The sequence below is a fragment of the Aricia agestis genome, chromosome 6, assembly GCF_905147365.1.
Source record: "Aricia agestis chromosome 6, ilAriAges1.1, whole genome shotgun sequence".
NCBI classification, from domain to species: Eukaryota; Metazoa; Arthropoda; class Insecta; order Lepidoptera; family Lycaenidae; genus Aricia; species Aricia agestis.
The window spans coordinates 10035789-10051232 of NC_056411.1; the positions used below are offsets into that span (position 1 = coordinate 10035789).

The window sequence follows — 15444 nt, forward strand, 5'->3', positions numbered from 1 at the left end:
AGCATTAAGACGATTATCTCTAGAAATGACTAACCTACTTTGAACCCGCAATTAATGTCAATTTTATTTATAATTAGCGGCCGCAGGGGAGGAATCTGTATGAAAAAATGATTAGTGCATGCGCTCGCCTCAAATATGCGGGTGTCAACATATCTAAAGTATTTGCGGACTTATTCTGGAATGATAACTACCGATGGCGGTCCGTTTCTAGCCCTAATTAGTCGCATATCGCTCGAATATCCTTTAAATACACTCATTAAATAGTATTTTGTTTGATGTCTCGGCGCTTAAACCTAATTAGACTAATAGAAATCATAATCGTAGCGAGTGGCCGGTATTCGGTAATTCAGGCGACGCGTATGACAAAATTGTACTTCACGTTTCGTATCGTTAGCGCCCTGCCCTCGCCTCCCTTCTGTTTGCGCAACTCCTTAATGCTTTATTTCGTCTATTTGCTCAGTCTAATTAGAAAACTCCGAACATCGACTAATATCACTTTGTCTTCGTTCGCTCGGAGCTCGCACGTGATCATTATTGTTTGAAAAAATAATGTTTACATTGCATTTACTATCATTAGCCCGCGCTCTTCTTTCGGCTTCTCCCTAATTGTTACCGTCGAAATTACAGTCAGGATAATTTCGGAATTTGACAGCTAATAGGAGTGCTGCCAAATTCGAAATTTCCGTCATGGATAAAATTCGTTCGTGCTTGGTCATTGCGCCCGCGATCTAATTATTTACTGCCGTTTCAAATGTATTTGTCCCTAGTGATTATTAGTGCTTTTAAGTAAATTGAGCTAGTACCCGCCCGATTTTTAATTTTAAAAATGAAATCGATGCAAAAAACACTGACCTAGATTCGAAGAAAACGCCGTGGCCTAACAGAAAAATGTACTAATCGTCGTGACATTATTATATTACCTTTTAAGGTTTTAATTGCATTAGAATTCATAAGAAACACGTTAACTGTATCAGCCTTGTAATAAAACATGGATATAAATGGGCTCTCAGCCGAGCGTTCGCTACTTTTAAGTTACAATAAATTATAACTTTTTTAACGTTTACAATAATTTAAATATATTTCGTTAATTCAAAGTAAATTTAGATCAAGATATAGCAGGGCGGCACACAGCCGTGCACTTTTAATTGCACCAACAAAACGATATTTTATAGTCTACCGAGTGCACTTTTTTGCCCCCACCGCCTCGTAGCCGTTACTCAAAATAATCTAGCTCAGATATCTTTGCGAAAACACCCCCACAATGATGTATGCGCACCGCAATCGTGAAAGAATTACATTTTCCCAACTAAATTTCTTTTAAGCTACGCTCGTGCATCACCAACTATTGTTACTGCAACATATTTTTTTATAAATATAACAATTAAAATTATTACAATTGGAACACTATTTAAGACAATATGCAACTTACAAAAAATTTAAGTTTGATTTTGGGTCTGGACAATTTAATATCTACTGTTGTTTAATTTAGCTCACTGTTTATTATCTCACTGATTTTTTTTTTCATTTTAATGCTTTGCGATAAATAAAATCCATTTATATCACTACAAAGTATAGAAGAGCAATAAACGAAATTCCACAACTTATAATTGCTTCATTTCGTTGTCTGCGCTATAACAACAGACGATTGCATTCCGAATGACTATGCCGTTCGTTTTCGTATCGGCCTGTATTAAAAAATAAACAAAACATCGAAGCGAATCAGCTGTCAGGCGGAACTAATCTTTCGACTATTTAATTGGCTCTGTCGATACTTTTTAAGCACGAAATTCGGCGGCGCGCGGATTTCCCGCCGATTCGATTACGACTGACGTCCGACTGACGTGACACTGTCGCTTTATTACTGCTAAATGCTAGTAAAAATGATATTCATGTCGGCAAAAGTTTTAACATACGGCCGCTCTCTGATCACGCGTCATGATTGATAGTCGTGACGTTAGCTGTCAATCAGCCTGTGTTTTATACCGCGCCGCGACAATCGTTTAAATATTTATAGAATGTGCTGGACGTCGTGACTATCCACTAAATGGCGTATAAATTTTCGCATTTTAATTCCGATATACGCGAGCGGCAAGCGACAGAGTCATAATTCCGAATGAAATTCAGATTGAAAATCTCTTTCGGTAATTCCGCACTGGCGTCCGGCTGCTCAATCATTCACGTCATTTATCATTTTTTCTCCCAGATGAAACTCGCTTCAAACTATACAGAGCCCGTGATAGATGCGGAAAAAAGAAAACGGCGGCACTGGAGGCGTAGAAGCTATCCGGGTCTCGTTTTGTTTCGGCAGTCGTCGCCCGGCAGGCGGCAGATTTCGGCATTGGAATCGAGAATGGGGTTCGGGCGAGTTTTCTCCGTTTTATGCGGAGGCCGCATTTTGTCGGCTAATATCGCTTACCGATCCTCATGTTTGACCAGTTTGACAGATTGCCGTCATCGCTTTGTGACGGGGGAATAACGGCCAGCGATATGACCTTTTTATTCGTGCACTTATCTGTCGGCACTCTTTCTCCTGCACTCATCACTCCTTGATACTTTTAACATTTCCAAACATTTTGTTTGCTATTTCGCATTCGGTTCGCTCGCATAAGGTTTTTCCATGTTTGTATCTGAAATGCATATTAGCTTCTATGTCTGGAATGTTAGTATTTTGATATTAGGATAGTATTCTCAATACGAAATATTTTTCGCATACGCTTCGCATCTATACCCAACAATATGTAGTAATATGAAATGGTTGAGCATACGCTTTCCGTGTGTACTGAGAACAATATTATATTGACGAATGCCTAAATAAAGTTAGTACTTAATCAAAATTTCACAATTTCCAATTTGTGCACCAATTTCGCCGTTACTATTTACTTCCTTAAACCGACTTTAAACCTCGACCCCAAATGTTAGTACACTTGGCGTAACACGGTTGCATTAGAAAATAACACCAATTAAACTAAAAAGCCCGCTACAATAAAAACCTTTAACTGTGCTGGTCAGTGGTTGAAAACATAATTGTCTATGGTAATCATTGTAGGTAATTGTCGGGGGCTGTCCTTTAACCCTTCAGCGAAGGAGGCCCCGTCCCTTTTAAGTCACAAGCGATTCGCCTAATTGTTTATCATTTAGGCCCTTTTCAGGTTTATAAAAGAATCGGTTGTTTATTAAATATTTTTATTTATTTAATGAATTATATCGACAATTAGAGAACAAAGGCTAAAATTTAGGTAAAAATTTACACACGCTTCGATGATTTGCTCACCTATCACAATCTAAATCGTAAAATGTTGTGCAATTAAAATTTGGCAATAACTTATATTTTTTATTGTAAAGTAAAGGCCAAAGTCCTATTAATAACCATGATTCTAAGTGAAAATGGTTTTGTTATAAAATAAAAACAATTTGAAATTACGATTACAATAAAAAAAGTTATGTTATTCTAACAAAAGTTGCTCAGGTGTAAAGTTTTAATTCTAAGCTGGCTGGCAACTCCAAGTCTCTAGTGAACACTTTTGTGACTATTATTCAATGTAAAATACCTATATTTTCAGTGTTTTCTATACAACAGAATTGAAGAAAATCATCAAATTAGAAGTCAACATATGAAGTTGCAGTAGATCGCTAAAGCTCGTGACTTGGACCGCGAAAGAGGCGGTCACCGTGCGTACAAATTAAGACAATAATTACTGGTGGTTTTGTGTTAACCCTATACTTGGCAAGAAAAAATATTTTAAAAAAATTAAAAAAGAACACATTCAATATGTTTGTAGGTGGCTATAGAAGGGAGAAAAAATAATAAAAAAAATTTAATATCAGTAATTTATCATTTATTGAGCGTAACATATTAGATACACTGCCAAGTCCTTAACAATTAACACTATAAAATCTATGTATCTAATTTGCTACAATGCCAACTTTTCAGTAAAGCAAGATATATAAATATTTATAACTGAATTATTATAAATATTTATAAACTGTTACTTTTAAGTATAAAATTCTATAAAACAGATACGTTCCGGCAATAAGCATAGTCTCTATCTGCATTTTTGACAAAAAAATTTACTCAACCCTTAATTTGTGCACTTGCTCTACTGGCTATTAAAGTTGGATTATGAGCAACTTGACAGCCGTACAGCATCATGGTCCTTCAGCTACTGGCTTCTGAATACTCATAGATTTCGTGACAGGCCTGATAGTGACCATAAAATTATCAGTTCTTTCAAAACCTTCGCAGGCGTTCAAACATTTCAATTTAGGGCTTTTTCATCACGCCGATATAGAAACCAGGAATTATTTATACAAATATCGAGCATTTGTGAAAATAAAATATGTATAATAGAATAAATAAAATAAAATGCCAACGATGGCCTCTGAATGACGTACGATATAGAGCGATCAGCATGTCATACAGACCAACACCGCCCATGTCAGGGCCTGTCCATATCTCCACGTTACGACGTCGTCAACGAGGCACAGTACGTTGACGTGACGCGCAACTTTACGTTAACGTAACGTAACAATGCACATCACGATGTAATACATTACGTACGTCTTTTTCTCTCGTCTTTATCACAACGCAACGCAACAAGGGTGCAGCTAGTCCAGACGGTGACGAAGGTGATGGTACCGGACACCAAGTCCTGGTCTCAGAACTGCTGATGGATTAGGCGATAAAATTAATCTCGAACCAAGGTTAATCAATGGTGACTGAATTGAATGTTGGCTGTATGCTTATGCCAAAGACTTTAAAGCGACCATTTGATTTACCTCAATATCGTCATCTGAGAGAAGATTTAGGTTTTCTATTGAAGATGGCAATGATGGAGGTGGTGAACTTCGTTCTCAGAAGTATCACTTTCGTCCAAATCTGATTTTGCTCCCGGTTTTGGAACAAGAGCTACGAGTTGCCGAGCTCTTCTATGTTGTTGCGTGCTTAAGTGAGAAATTATCTGTGAATGACAAAAATATAGATAATTTAAGTACATAATGACTACATTTTGGCTCTTTAGATATAACCAGTTTCGAAAGAAACAAAGGAATTGTATATCTATACAAATCTGGCAATGTCACATATTTGATACACAGTAAAAAATATCTAGAATGTTTGCTATCTAGCAGTGTATCACATTTGCTACACTCGAAAAACAATAAAGATTACATGCACTAATAATATATTTAGCTATTGGAAAATAACGTTAGTGGTTAGAATATACCTTAAGCTTTTGAGATTTTATTACTTTTGAAAACAATTTAAACAAAATATAATAAATAATCAATAATCTTACTTTGGGATGTGAAGACGCATTCGATCGGTCCGCTATCTTGCGCTATATTGCCCATTTTATTGTTGCAAGCATTTAAAAAGGTTTTTTATTTTGAGCATAAATATATTTTCTACCATATTAAATAATAAAAGTTAAAAAAAAACATTAGATAAATTCTCGGGATTTTTTTAAAGTTGTATGTATCAAATTGTACACAGTACCAAGAATAGGGTTAAATTTTGTCTGAACTTTTAATGCAGTATGTATGGTTATTAAAAAAAAAACTTGTTGTAATATACAGAAAAGGTGTCAATATTAATGTTACACAACGTAAAAAAATATGCAAAAAATTTATAATCGCGTAGTAAAGTGTAAAATAAATAAAGATTTATTCATAAAAATACCTATACCTAAAATTTACATAGAAATCTACAAGTGTATTTTCTATAAAAATATTATCATAATTTTATTTTATGCTTGTTATTTTATCCTATAACTTTTGACATTTGATATCTACGAAGTTACACCACGACTAGTGTAACTATAATATATCTATAATAGTTTTCTATGCAAATTTATATGTGAGTTTACAAATTAGTTGCTCAAAACTATCTTTTCTTCGCATAATTATTTAGATAAAAATTCCAGACTTGTACTTAATTGAGCTGTGTATTGTATAATTTGAATGTTTTTGGATGCAGTCAGGTGGAGAGGCATAGAAATTTAGTCTCATATTATATTTTTGGTCATATTATGACTAAAAAGTACTATATTCAATATTCATAAACGGTATAAAATTAAATCGCTTTCGCTATTTGTTTGCTAATATCAAATAAACTTAAAGATTGTGCAATCTTTAGCAATAAATAAATTGATAAAAATATTATTATTTGGAAAAATACTTGCCTTTTTGTAACTTGTTACCCTAGTTAATAGAAAAGAAAAAAGTTTTTTTTTGAGTGGCGAAAAACATCGTTATGATGAAATACTTTAGCCTGAAAGCAAGCCGAAGTTTTATTGAGAAAAACTAGGTATCCTTTATAGATAGATTTGTAAGTAGTTGTATCCGGTGCATTTGTGAGATACCAATCTCTACGGTTGAGCGCTGCCTGGCGAACAATTGATATCTTCCGAAGGCTGGAAAATAATACGTTGGCAATCACGTAACCATCCTATAGCTTAGTGGTTTCTTTGTTTGCAATAATCTATTTAGCTCTGCTTTGTATACGTATATATCCTGCAAATATTATGAGACCTTAAAGGAGTGAGCACACTGAGACGGGCCGTGCCGGGGCTCAGCGTGCCGGGGCTCATCGCAAAAATCCGCCTCCATGCAATTTGAATGGAAGCGGATGCGCGTATCGCATACTGTGTCGGGGCGCAGTGGATTCCGCTTCCATACAAATTGTATGGAGGCAGTTTTTGCGATGAGCCCCGGCACGCTGAGCCTCGGCACGGCCCGTCTCAGTGTGCTCACTCCTTAAAACTGTACAATTTAGGCGAGATGGAATTATTTAAATAATAGTTTTCAAAACTAAAGTAACTTATTTTAACTAAATAGTCAAGTCCTGCAGTTGATATTTCGTCAGAATCGTTGAGATAACTTTTAACAGCCCCGTCAACTGTAAACGCGTGAGGTATATCTATGTCCTATTCCCTTATCTCGTGGATCCCGCTCACGCGTCTCGAATAAAATGTCGTAACTGCAAAATTTCCGACGAAACTGATGTACGTCGAAGTGGCACGACCATCTTATCATTCGATTTATCTATTTGAATTTATTGTCTTGTTAAACACACGCCAGCTATTTTATCTACATTATCAAACTATATGATGGTATTTTTTTATTTCTCGTACGCCAATCACATCGTTCAAACATATGATAACAATATAATATTGCAGGTAATTCATATAATGTAAATAAATTAATCGTCTTTATCTTTGTGTTTTTCGTTGTTTGACGCATTTTAATATCGTCGTTAAAAAAGGCAATGGATTTTCCATATTTATTAACATAATCTTTTATTACTTTTGTTACGTATATCGCATATCCTAGATAACGAGTATTAGGCGAATTAGAGGTATAAAATTTTGATTTCACGTTTTACAGTAAACAAAATTATTAACAAATTTATTTTGTAATGCAAGAATGACTAATAATTCCCCACAAAATAATTTTCAAACTCTACAATTTATTCCTTTATTGTTTCCAGATAGCCCAATTAGTAGAAGATGTGCGAAGACTGCAGGCGTCCCTTTCCGCGCTGCAAGAAGCTCACGCTCAGCAGCTGCAGCGGCTAGAAGAGAGGTTGGACGAGAAGAAGCAGCACATAGCACGCTTAGAGGCCCGCCTCGACACACAGAGGGACTACGACGACATCAAGCGGGAAATTAGGTAAGTATAGTATTCAGATGCGACACTTTACTGGGAGGTAGAGACGGTACACGAATACTATGAAGTAACTTGTCAGTTGTCAGTAACTCGGATAGTGACGAGTCATGGTCCGGATAATCCAGGCACTACTGAAATATATTGCACGATACGTACGATAACAATACCTTAGCCTTACCTCTGTTCTTAAGAATTACTACACCTTTTAAGTTCTACATGTGACGTGGGAGAGCCATGCTTCGGCACGAATGGGCCGGTTCGACCGGAGAAATACCACGTTCTCACAGAAAACCGGTGTGAAACAGCGCTTGCGCTGTGTTTCGCCGAGTGAGTGAGTTTACCGGAGGCCATACCCCTACCCTGTTCCCTTCCCTACCCTCCCCTATTCATCCCTACCCTCCCCTATTACCCTATTCCCTCTTAAAAGGCCGGCAACGCGCCTGCAACTCTTCTGATACTGCGAGTATCCATGGACGACGGAAGTTGCTTTCCATCAGGTGACCTGTTTGCTCGTTTGCCCCCTTATTTTATATAAAAAAAACAAAAGTCGATTATGAAATCGACTTTTGTAGAACTTTTCTTGCTAGCAGTGGTTCTACATAATCTCCATAAAGCTACATAAACAAACACGAACCCAAGTCGTTCTTCACACGTCGAAATTATTATCATCGCTGCTTTCAAATCATAATACAGAACCGCCATACTTCTAGCACTTCTCAGACAAGTACATCTGTACTTCTAATAAGAAGTACGTAACATATTGATGTATAAGCGTCATGTATTCCGCACGACGGTCTACTTGCTATGCGAGACGGGCGCCCGCTCACCTCGTCAGCGCCGAGTGCTGCTAATTACCGCTTATTACATCTCTTTATTAACGGATATTACCCCTATTGATCCGGAGAAAATGATCATTGGCGTATTCTCTTTTTAAATATCCGGATATATTCAAACATTTACATTTAGAATCAATGGGGTATTCTCTATTTAATCTTCACATTTTCGTTTCTCTCTTATGATTGTCTATGAAGCCATGCAGCTGTGACTTTGTAAGGAACAAGAAAATAATAACTAATAGTGTGTCATCCTCATCATGATAAAACCTTTATAAATCAAGGAACTGCCCAATGGACCATTCCCTTTCACACTTAAAATTATCTAAGTCAAATCTCTTGTAACTTTAGTTTTCAAAAGTCTGTGACTCCGGCTTTGACGAACGTCTTTGGAAAATTGTATTACAAAAGTATTTTAAGTCAACAATCAACCGAGTCTGGATTGTTTGAAAGCGTCTGGTCCTGGTAATGAAAGTACCGAGGCTTGTGTTAATAAACTTGATAAGGCTGTATCAGGTCGTTCACCTGTGTTGGCTGATTAGAGATGTTTGCCCGCTTGGCCAACTGCATAGGCCTTGACTTGGCATACAGTCAACAGTGGGATAGTATAAACACAAGACTTGAGAGACTTGAGACACGACGTTGTTTAAGTATCGCATTATGAAGAAAAATTAACTTAGTCCAATTTTTGAGGTTTCTTGACGGAGGTTTATCTACTATTAGAGCTTTTGATTGCCTAATGTCAACATGTCAACCAATTAAAAATTATCAAATAAAATTTGCGTTGAATGAATAAATTTTTGTCAAAACACCTTATATAAACCATTAATGTTTTTTTTATGAAATAAGGGGGCAAACGAGCAAATGGGTCACCTGATGGAAAGCAACTTCCGTCGCCCATGGACACTCGCAGCATCAGAAGAGCTGCAGGTGCGTTGCCGGCCTTTTAAGAGGGAACAGGGTAATAGGGGAGGGTAGGGATGAGAAAGGAAGGGAATAGTGGAGGGTAGGGGATTGGACCTCCGGTAAACTCACTCACCCGGCGAAACACAGCGCGAGAGCTGTTTCACGCCGGTTTTCTGTGAGAACGTGGTATTTCTCTGGTCGAGCCGGCCCATTCGTGCCGAAGCATGGCTCTCCCACGTATCAAATGTTGCATTATTAATGTCATAATATAATGTTATGATGGAATATTACTATCAGTATGGTGTCCAACGCCTGTCTGTAAAAAGTAATTCAGTCACCTGAAAATCATTTAATAGGTACTCCATTATTTAGGTCACGTATGCATAAAAGATATTTTCCTGTTTCAAAGCTTATTTGTGAAGATAAAAATCTTTGCGCAGCTTGTAAATCTTTGCTCTGTGAGTAATTTCATTAAATAAATTTCCAGCGGTAAATAAAATAAATAGTGAGGTGTTATTTCAAAACAATGCAGAAGTCTACGTGGCATAGTCATAATATGATACACTATGTCCCTAGCTTTGACTGATAAGGAGGCGCCGACGCCACTTAGGTATAGATAGGCTCTACAAATACTATTAGAGCCTAGGTAGGGCTTTCTACTTAGTACTAATGATTAACGGCCTACAGTTTGATGCCTGCAGTATGAAGTATGGAGAGTCTGTAAAAAAAGTTGTGGATAGCCTATCTGGCACTTTATTAGGAAGTGGTGAAACAGGCCCTAAGTAATAATACTATTGTATTATTTATTGGAAGCATCAAAATGTGATAGATACATCAGCCAAAATTCATTTTCTCACAGCCTATTAGAGCAACCGACGTTCGTTTCTTGTCAGTATTAAAATCGCTTATCAAGCGAACCCATTATTGTGCTCAGAGTATTTTAACAATAAAATTATTTATATTTCCCACTGATACGCGACAGGAAGCTGAAAAAAGTATAAAAGTTCTCAGGGAGCGATTTGTGTACCAATATATTGGGCAAACACGGGGGTGGCTGCTAAATTCCTTATCTCGATCCGTTTAGCGGGTATATGTTACTTTGTACCTGTCGACTATCGTACCGATTTCTATTGAAAAAACCTACGGACCTCCTATGCGCAAGGTGAAGTAGAAATTAAAAAGTAAATTCTATTAGAATAATTCTATATTTTTTTCTATAATATCTTCTTCTCCCCTTTTCTTAATGTGAAGTAAAGAAATGTCAGATATTTTAACAATTTAAATACACTTATTTCTAAACAAATACTATATTTAAAAACGCTTTGTGATTGTCTTGAATATTGTTATGTCTCGAAGATAATATAAAGGATGTCAATAAAGTCGCCAAGTTTGGTTCGTTCTCACGTGTAATCGCCGGAAAAGATCAGTCAACATCCCTGATACTGTAATCGCTGGCCAAACACATCAATTAGCTATCGTACAAACATCTTCCCTCTTATTAACACTTTAATCTTTGTCGCATCGCTTAGGACTCATGCTATCAAAAAATTATAGGAATGTAAATAGCTGTCCCATTCTCCTGTCAATAAACAAGGTCTGTTTCGAGACAAGCTTTGGATAAATTATAGACAGCTTCACGAGTCTAGACCGTAATTAAAGTTAAGTTGACTGCAAAAAATATTCATAAGTAAGCACGTAACGTCAGAGATCTCAACTCGAGCGGGCATCTCGTGCCATTACAGCTAGGCTCCAATTATAGTACTTATTAAATGAACCGAAAACATCCGACCGATGTTTTCTATAGTTTAATGTGTTATTTTTACCAATATGGCGACCGATGGGCGGCGTCTTTGATCCATCAAAGGGTTAGTGACATCAAACGAGCCGACGCGTCGCGACATAAAATCACGCCTGTGCTAACATCATAAACTACCCAGTAAAAGACCACTGTTTATAGTGTTATCGATCGATTTTTAAATGATTGACATCCCTTCAATTTTAACTCCCGACACGCGAAAGAATTCGGACGTCGTTTAGCCGAGGAATCCATTAATTGAAACCATAAATTCATACAAACGAATGTACATTTTCTTCGAAAGGAGCAGCGACATCTGATATCGATTGCGTGTTCGATAAATCAATCAAAAAAGTAAAAGAAGCAGCAAAAGTAGATAATTATCAATAAACCACCCTTCGCAGACAAACTATCGACTTACACGACAAGCTGATAGATAAATGAAAAATACAATAGAAAAACAACCTCCCGTCTCAATTATTTCGTGCACGCGAGCATTTGTCGATTTCCCATGATCGGGGCCAAGTTCCATTCATGAGCTGTCTATTCGCCAAAAATAATCCTATATAGTCTGTATTATATTTAATCTGCGCTCAATAGAAACCGTTGGAAGCACCTGTAGCGGTTTATTGCTTATTTATACCGCTTCTGAAGTCGGGATTAAGTTATAGCCAGCCTTCGAAGATTAAAGCTTAATAGGGGTGGAATGGATTGATTTCTAGACGATACCGCGCCAAATCTCAACTAATTCGGGGATTGCCTCGCGTTCGCTTTCTGAATTTTGATTAAAGGCGCTCCATATTCGAATTTTCAATGTTTTTCGTCTGATTAATATTCCAATTATCGAGACTCGTGTCGAAGTCCATAATTTTTACTCGAGCCAGAACAATTTTCTCAGTTCTTAGATAATTTTATGCGACACGAAATAGGCGCTGCAACGAGATTAAAATGTAAATATTTATTCAGCGAGAGCCTCATGCACGTTAAGAAACCAACAGTTATTTGACCGCCATTTTGAGGTCACTTAAGGCCAATTACAATAATAATTGTCGTGTTAGCGGCATATAATTATATGACATCGACTATAAGCCGAGTCGCTAGATGTGTGCTCTACGCACGAATTCACAAAGGAGTTATCCAAACATTTCGATGCAGCGATTCGAAATTAAAAAGCAAATAAGGAGTGAGGCACCGCTTATCTCGTGTTTAATTAAAAAACTAAGCTAACACGATTTACATGTGCGCGGGGAACGTAAATATGGACGTATATAATTTCTACGCAGTGTTTGCCTTCTATATTTCAATAGGAACTTATCTCGGACACCTGTCTCCATTTGTTTAGGCGTGTTTGCGCTGCGTTTAACGAAAGTTTAGTCGCACACAAATTATCAACTAATTTACGCTCTCCGACATTTTTTGAGACCATAAAGAGACGTCCTAAGCTTTTTACGGCGAGCTTGTTGACATACTCGGCCGGGCGCGTCTCGGAACCAGGAGACGAGCCAGCCCCGAACAAACACATCTCGTACGGAGACTGCGGTCGGCCGCGATACGTTCGGAAAGGCGTACCGGATTTGTATTGACCAATCAATAAGTTCGTGATTGGTCAGTCGGCGCTGGGCGGGGCGCGTTATCGCCGGCCGATGATTTGACTGATAACGATTGTGTGACGTCAGCTCATTGTCCGACCAGCTTGATTTTATCGAGCACCGATTCGAACCACAATAGAAATCTATAGTTACTCAATTGTTTGCAAATCAACTCGGTCGATGAATTGTTCCTTTGAACAGACTTGGCAAAAATGTACCCGAACTTCCGTAACTTCTAAAACAATCCCACATTATACGTGGGAGAGCCATGCTGCGGCACGAATGGGCCGGCTCGACCGGAGAAATACCACGTTCTCACAGAAAACCGGCGTGAAACAGCGCTTGCGCTGTGTTTCGCCGAGTGAGTGAGTTTACCGGAGGCCCAATTCCCTTCCCTATCATCCCCAATTCCCTTCCCTTCCCATCCCTACCCTCCCCTATTACCCTATTCGCTCTTAAAAGGCCGGCAACGCACCTGCAGCTCTTCTGATGCTGCGAGTATCCATGGGCCACGGATGTTGCTTTCCATCAGGTGACCCGTTTGCTCGTTTGCCCCCTTATTTCATTAAAAAAAAAAGTTTGTACCGATCAATTAGATCCAATTCTAAATACATCATTAATATAAATATCGTTAAAACAAAGGGATGTACCGCGACAGTGGCAAACGGAAGTCGGAACAGTGTCAGTAATTAATAGGAAAACTTCGTACGTGCGGTCTCAGTCGATCTGCTGAAATATTCACCGTGTTACATGACTTAAGTGGGGCTCCCCAAGACAAAGATGCTTTTAAGCTTACGAGAAATGGGAAATCCGTGGAGTCGTGTTGCTCGATTTTTTTTCTAATCTAATCCGATTTTATCGGTTATCTTTATTATGTTAGCTTCGAGGAAAAAGTAGGTGCTTGATAATTTTATTTACCAATCTAACAAGTACATGTCACTGATAATAATTATATTATTTACGAACACACTTTACCTGTTCGAAAACACATACAATAAACAGCTCCATTCATCGCTAATAACCGTGATACGTTCTTTGTAAAACGATCGCAATTGGAAACAATTAAGTAAACCATTTTCCCAGCGAAACTACAGCGAGGTATAGATTGAAACAATTAGCCGTCCACGCTCAAAGCACCTGGGGACTCGATACACCGTTCAGCATTAGCGCAAAGTGCCTCACATTTGAGATACGCGACTAAATCTAAACGTATATCCCCCGCCTCCGAGGCCCCGCCGTCTGTTACCTCCCAGATTTAGTGTCGTTGTACCGATCAAAGGTTTAATTGGTGATATATTAAATTGTAATTAAAGTACCCCATTGTCGGAGGTGTGAAAATCTGGAGCTCGAGTCGACTCGTCGCCCGACCTGTCGCTCCCCCGGTCGATCCTTCCGAGGCGAAATATCGAATCGAAAATAAAAACATTAAACATTTTACGACTCGAATAAATTATTAATTACTAATTATATTTCTTAATGGCGACGCTTATAGTTTTAAATACATGTTCGGACGTTAATTAAATCGGGTCCATAATGAAACGTAAGAAATTTCAGATAACATAATTATCCTGAGGTCGTTCTGATACGTATACCTTCATAAATTCCCGAAGGCATTGATTAAAACCATTTCAGGTGAATTAATTAAGTATTTTAATTAATAGGATATGCCGGTGTCCTTATTGCCAATATTCCTTTCATAAATTTATTGAGACGCAGCCCTTTGAAGGTTCTATGCTGCCCTATTAGCAGATAAGGGCTGCTCCCGCCCCGATAATGTTAATTTAACCTAAATGTATACTGTCTAAGGAAATTATTACGGCTGCCTCGAGGAAAAATATTATTAGATTATCTCAAATATCTGCTAATAGGTTTTCCGATCTACCGATTGATTTTCAGGCTCATGTTTTTTTATTCTAACAAAACAACAGCCTGAAGAGAGAGAGAAAATAAATATATTATACTTTCTATATAAAATAAGCATTTTGCAGCTGGAATAAGATATCTATGTAATTATTCTTATTGTTCCAGCATGCTCCGATTTTCTGATATGGCCCCCACAGAGCGGCCAAACACACACTCACATAAAGAAATATTTGGACCCCAGAACCAGTAAGAATAAAATTATGCATTTTTAAACATAAGCTCGGCTGCATGTCCCTAAACCCAAATGTTTGATAAGACCAATTTTATAATTTCTAATCTTCAAATTCCTTGTTACAGTTTACTAAGGTCTATGGACTTGGGGCCAAACGACAGGGATCGTAAACCAGAACCCATTCGGTCGCCGTCCGCACCCTCCCTCCGGGAGGAGAGGGACTCCGCCGAACGTGAGCGAAGCACCGAGAGGCGAGACCCAGGTACGTACCGATCCAGATCTGCTTATACATCCGAGCTGACTCTACACGGTTGAGTCAGGTCGGATGAGCACGTGCGGTCACGTGCTAACTACGTTCGTAGACGTCCGGGGTACGGCGGACTTTCCCACACCTCCGCCATGCCGATCACGGACGCGAAATCGCCGCAAACTGAATGACGACGGTAAATAAAACACGCCGACACAAATTTCGTACGCCGAACGCTTACGAGCGCGCGTGTACCCCACCCCCCGTACCTCAGTCCAACCTCCTCGCGTTCCTACGTAACCGTGTTCTCACCG

At 38.3% G+C, this 15444-nt stretch overlaps 1 protein-coding gene across 8 annotated transcripts in view; it reads left to right on the forward strand.

Moving 5' to 3' along the window:
• LOC121727707 (homeobox protein cut-like) overlaps positions 1–15444 on the forward strand; it is a 118701-nt gene that overhangs the window by 86711 nt on the left and 16546 nt on the right. For 5 of the 8 annotated variants that reach the window (XM_042115678.1, XM_042115679.1, XM_042115685.1 and 2 more), the window contains 3 exons: positions 7487–7668; positions 14817–14897; positions 15009–15145. In XM_042115678.1, coding sequence (XP_041971612.1) covers positions 7487–7668; positions 14817–14897; positions 15009–15145 — 400 coding nt within the window. The remainder of the gene's footprint in view (positions 1–7486; positions 7669–14816; positions 14898–15008; positions 15146–15444) is intronic. The other 3 variants (XM_042115680.1, XM_042115684.1, XM_042115686.1) reach the window with 1 other exon arrangement.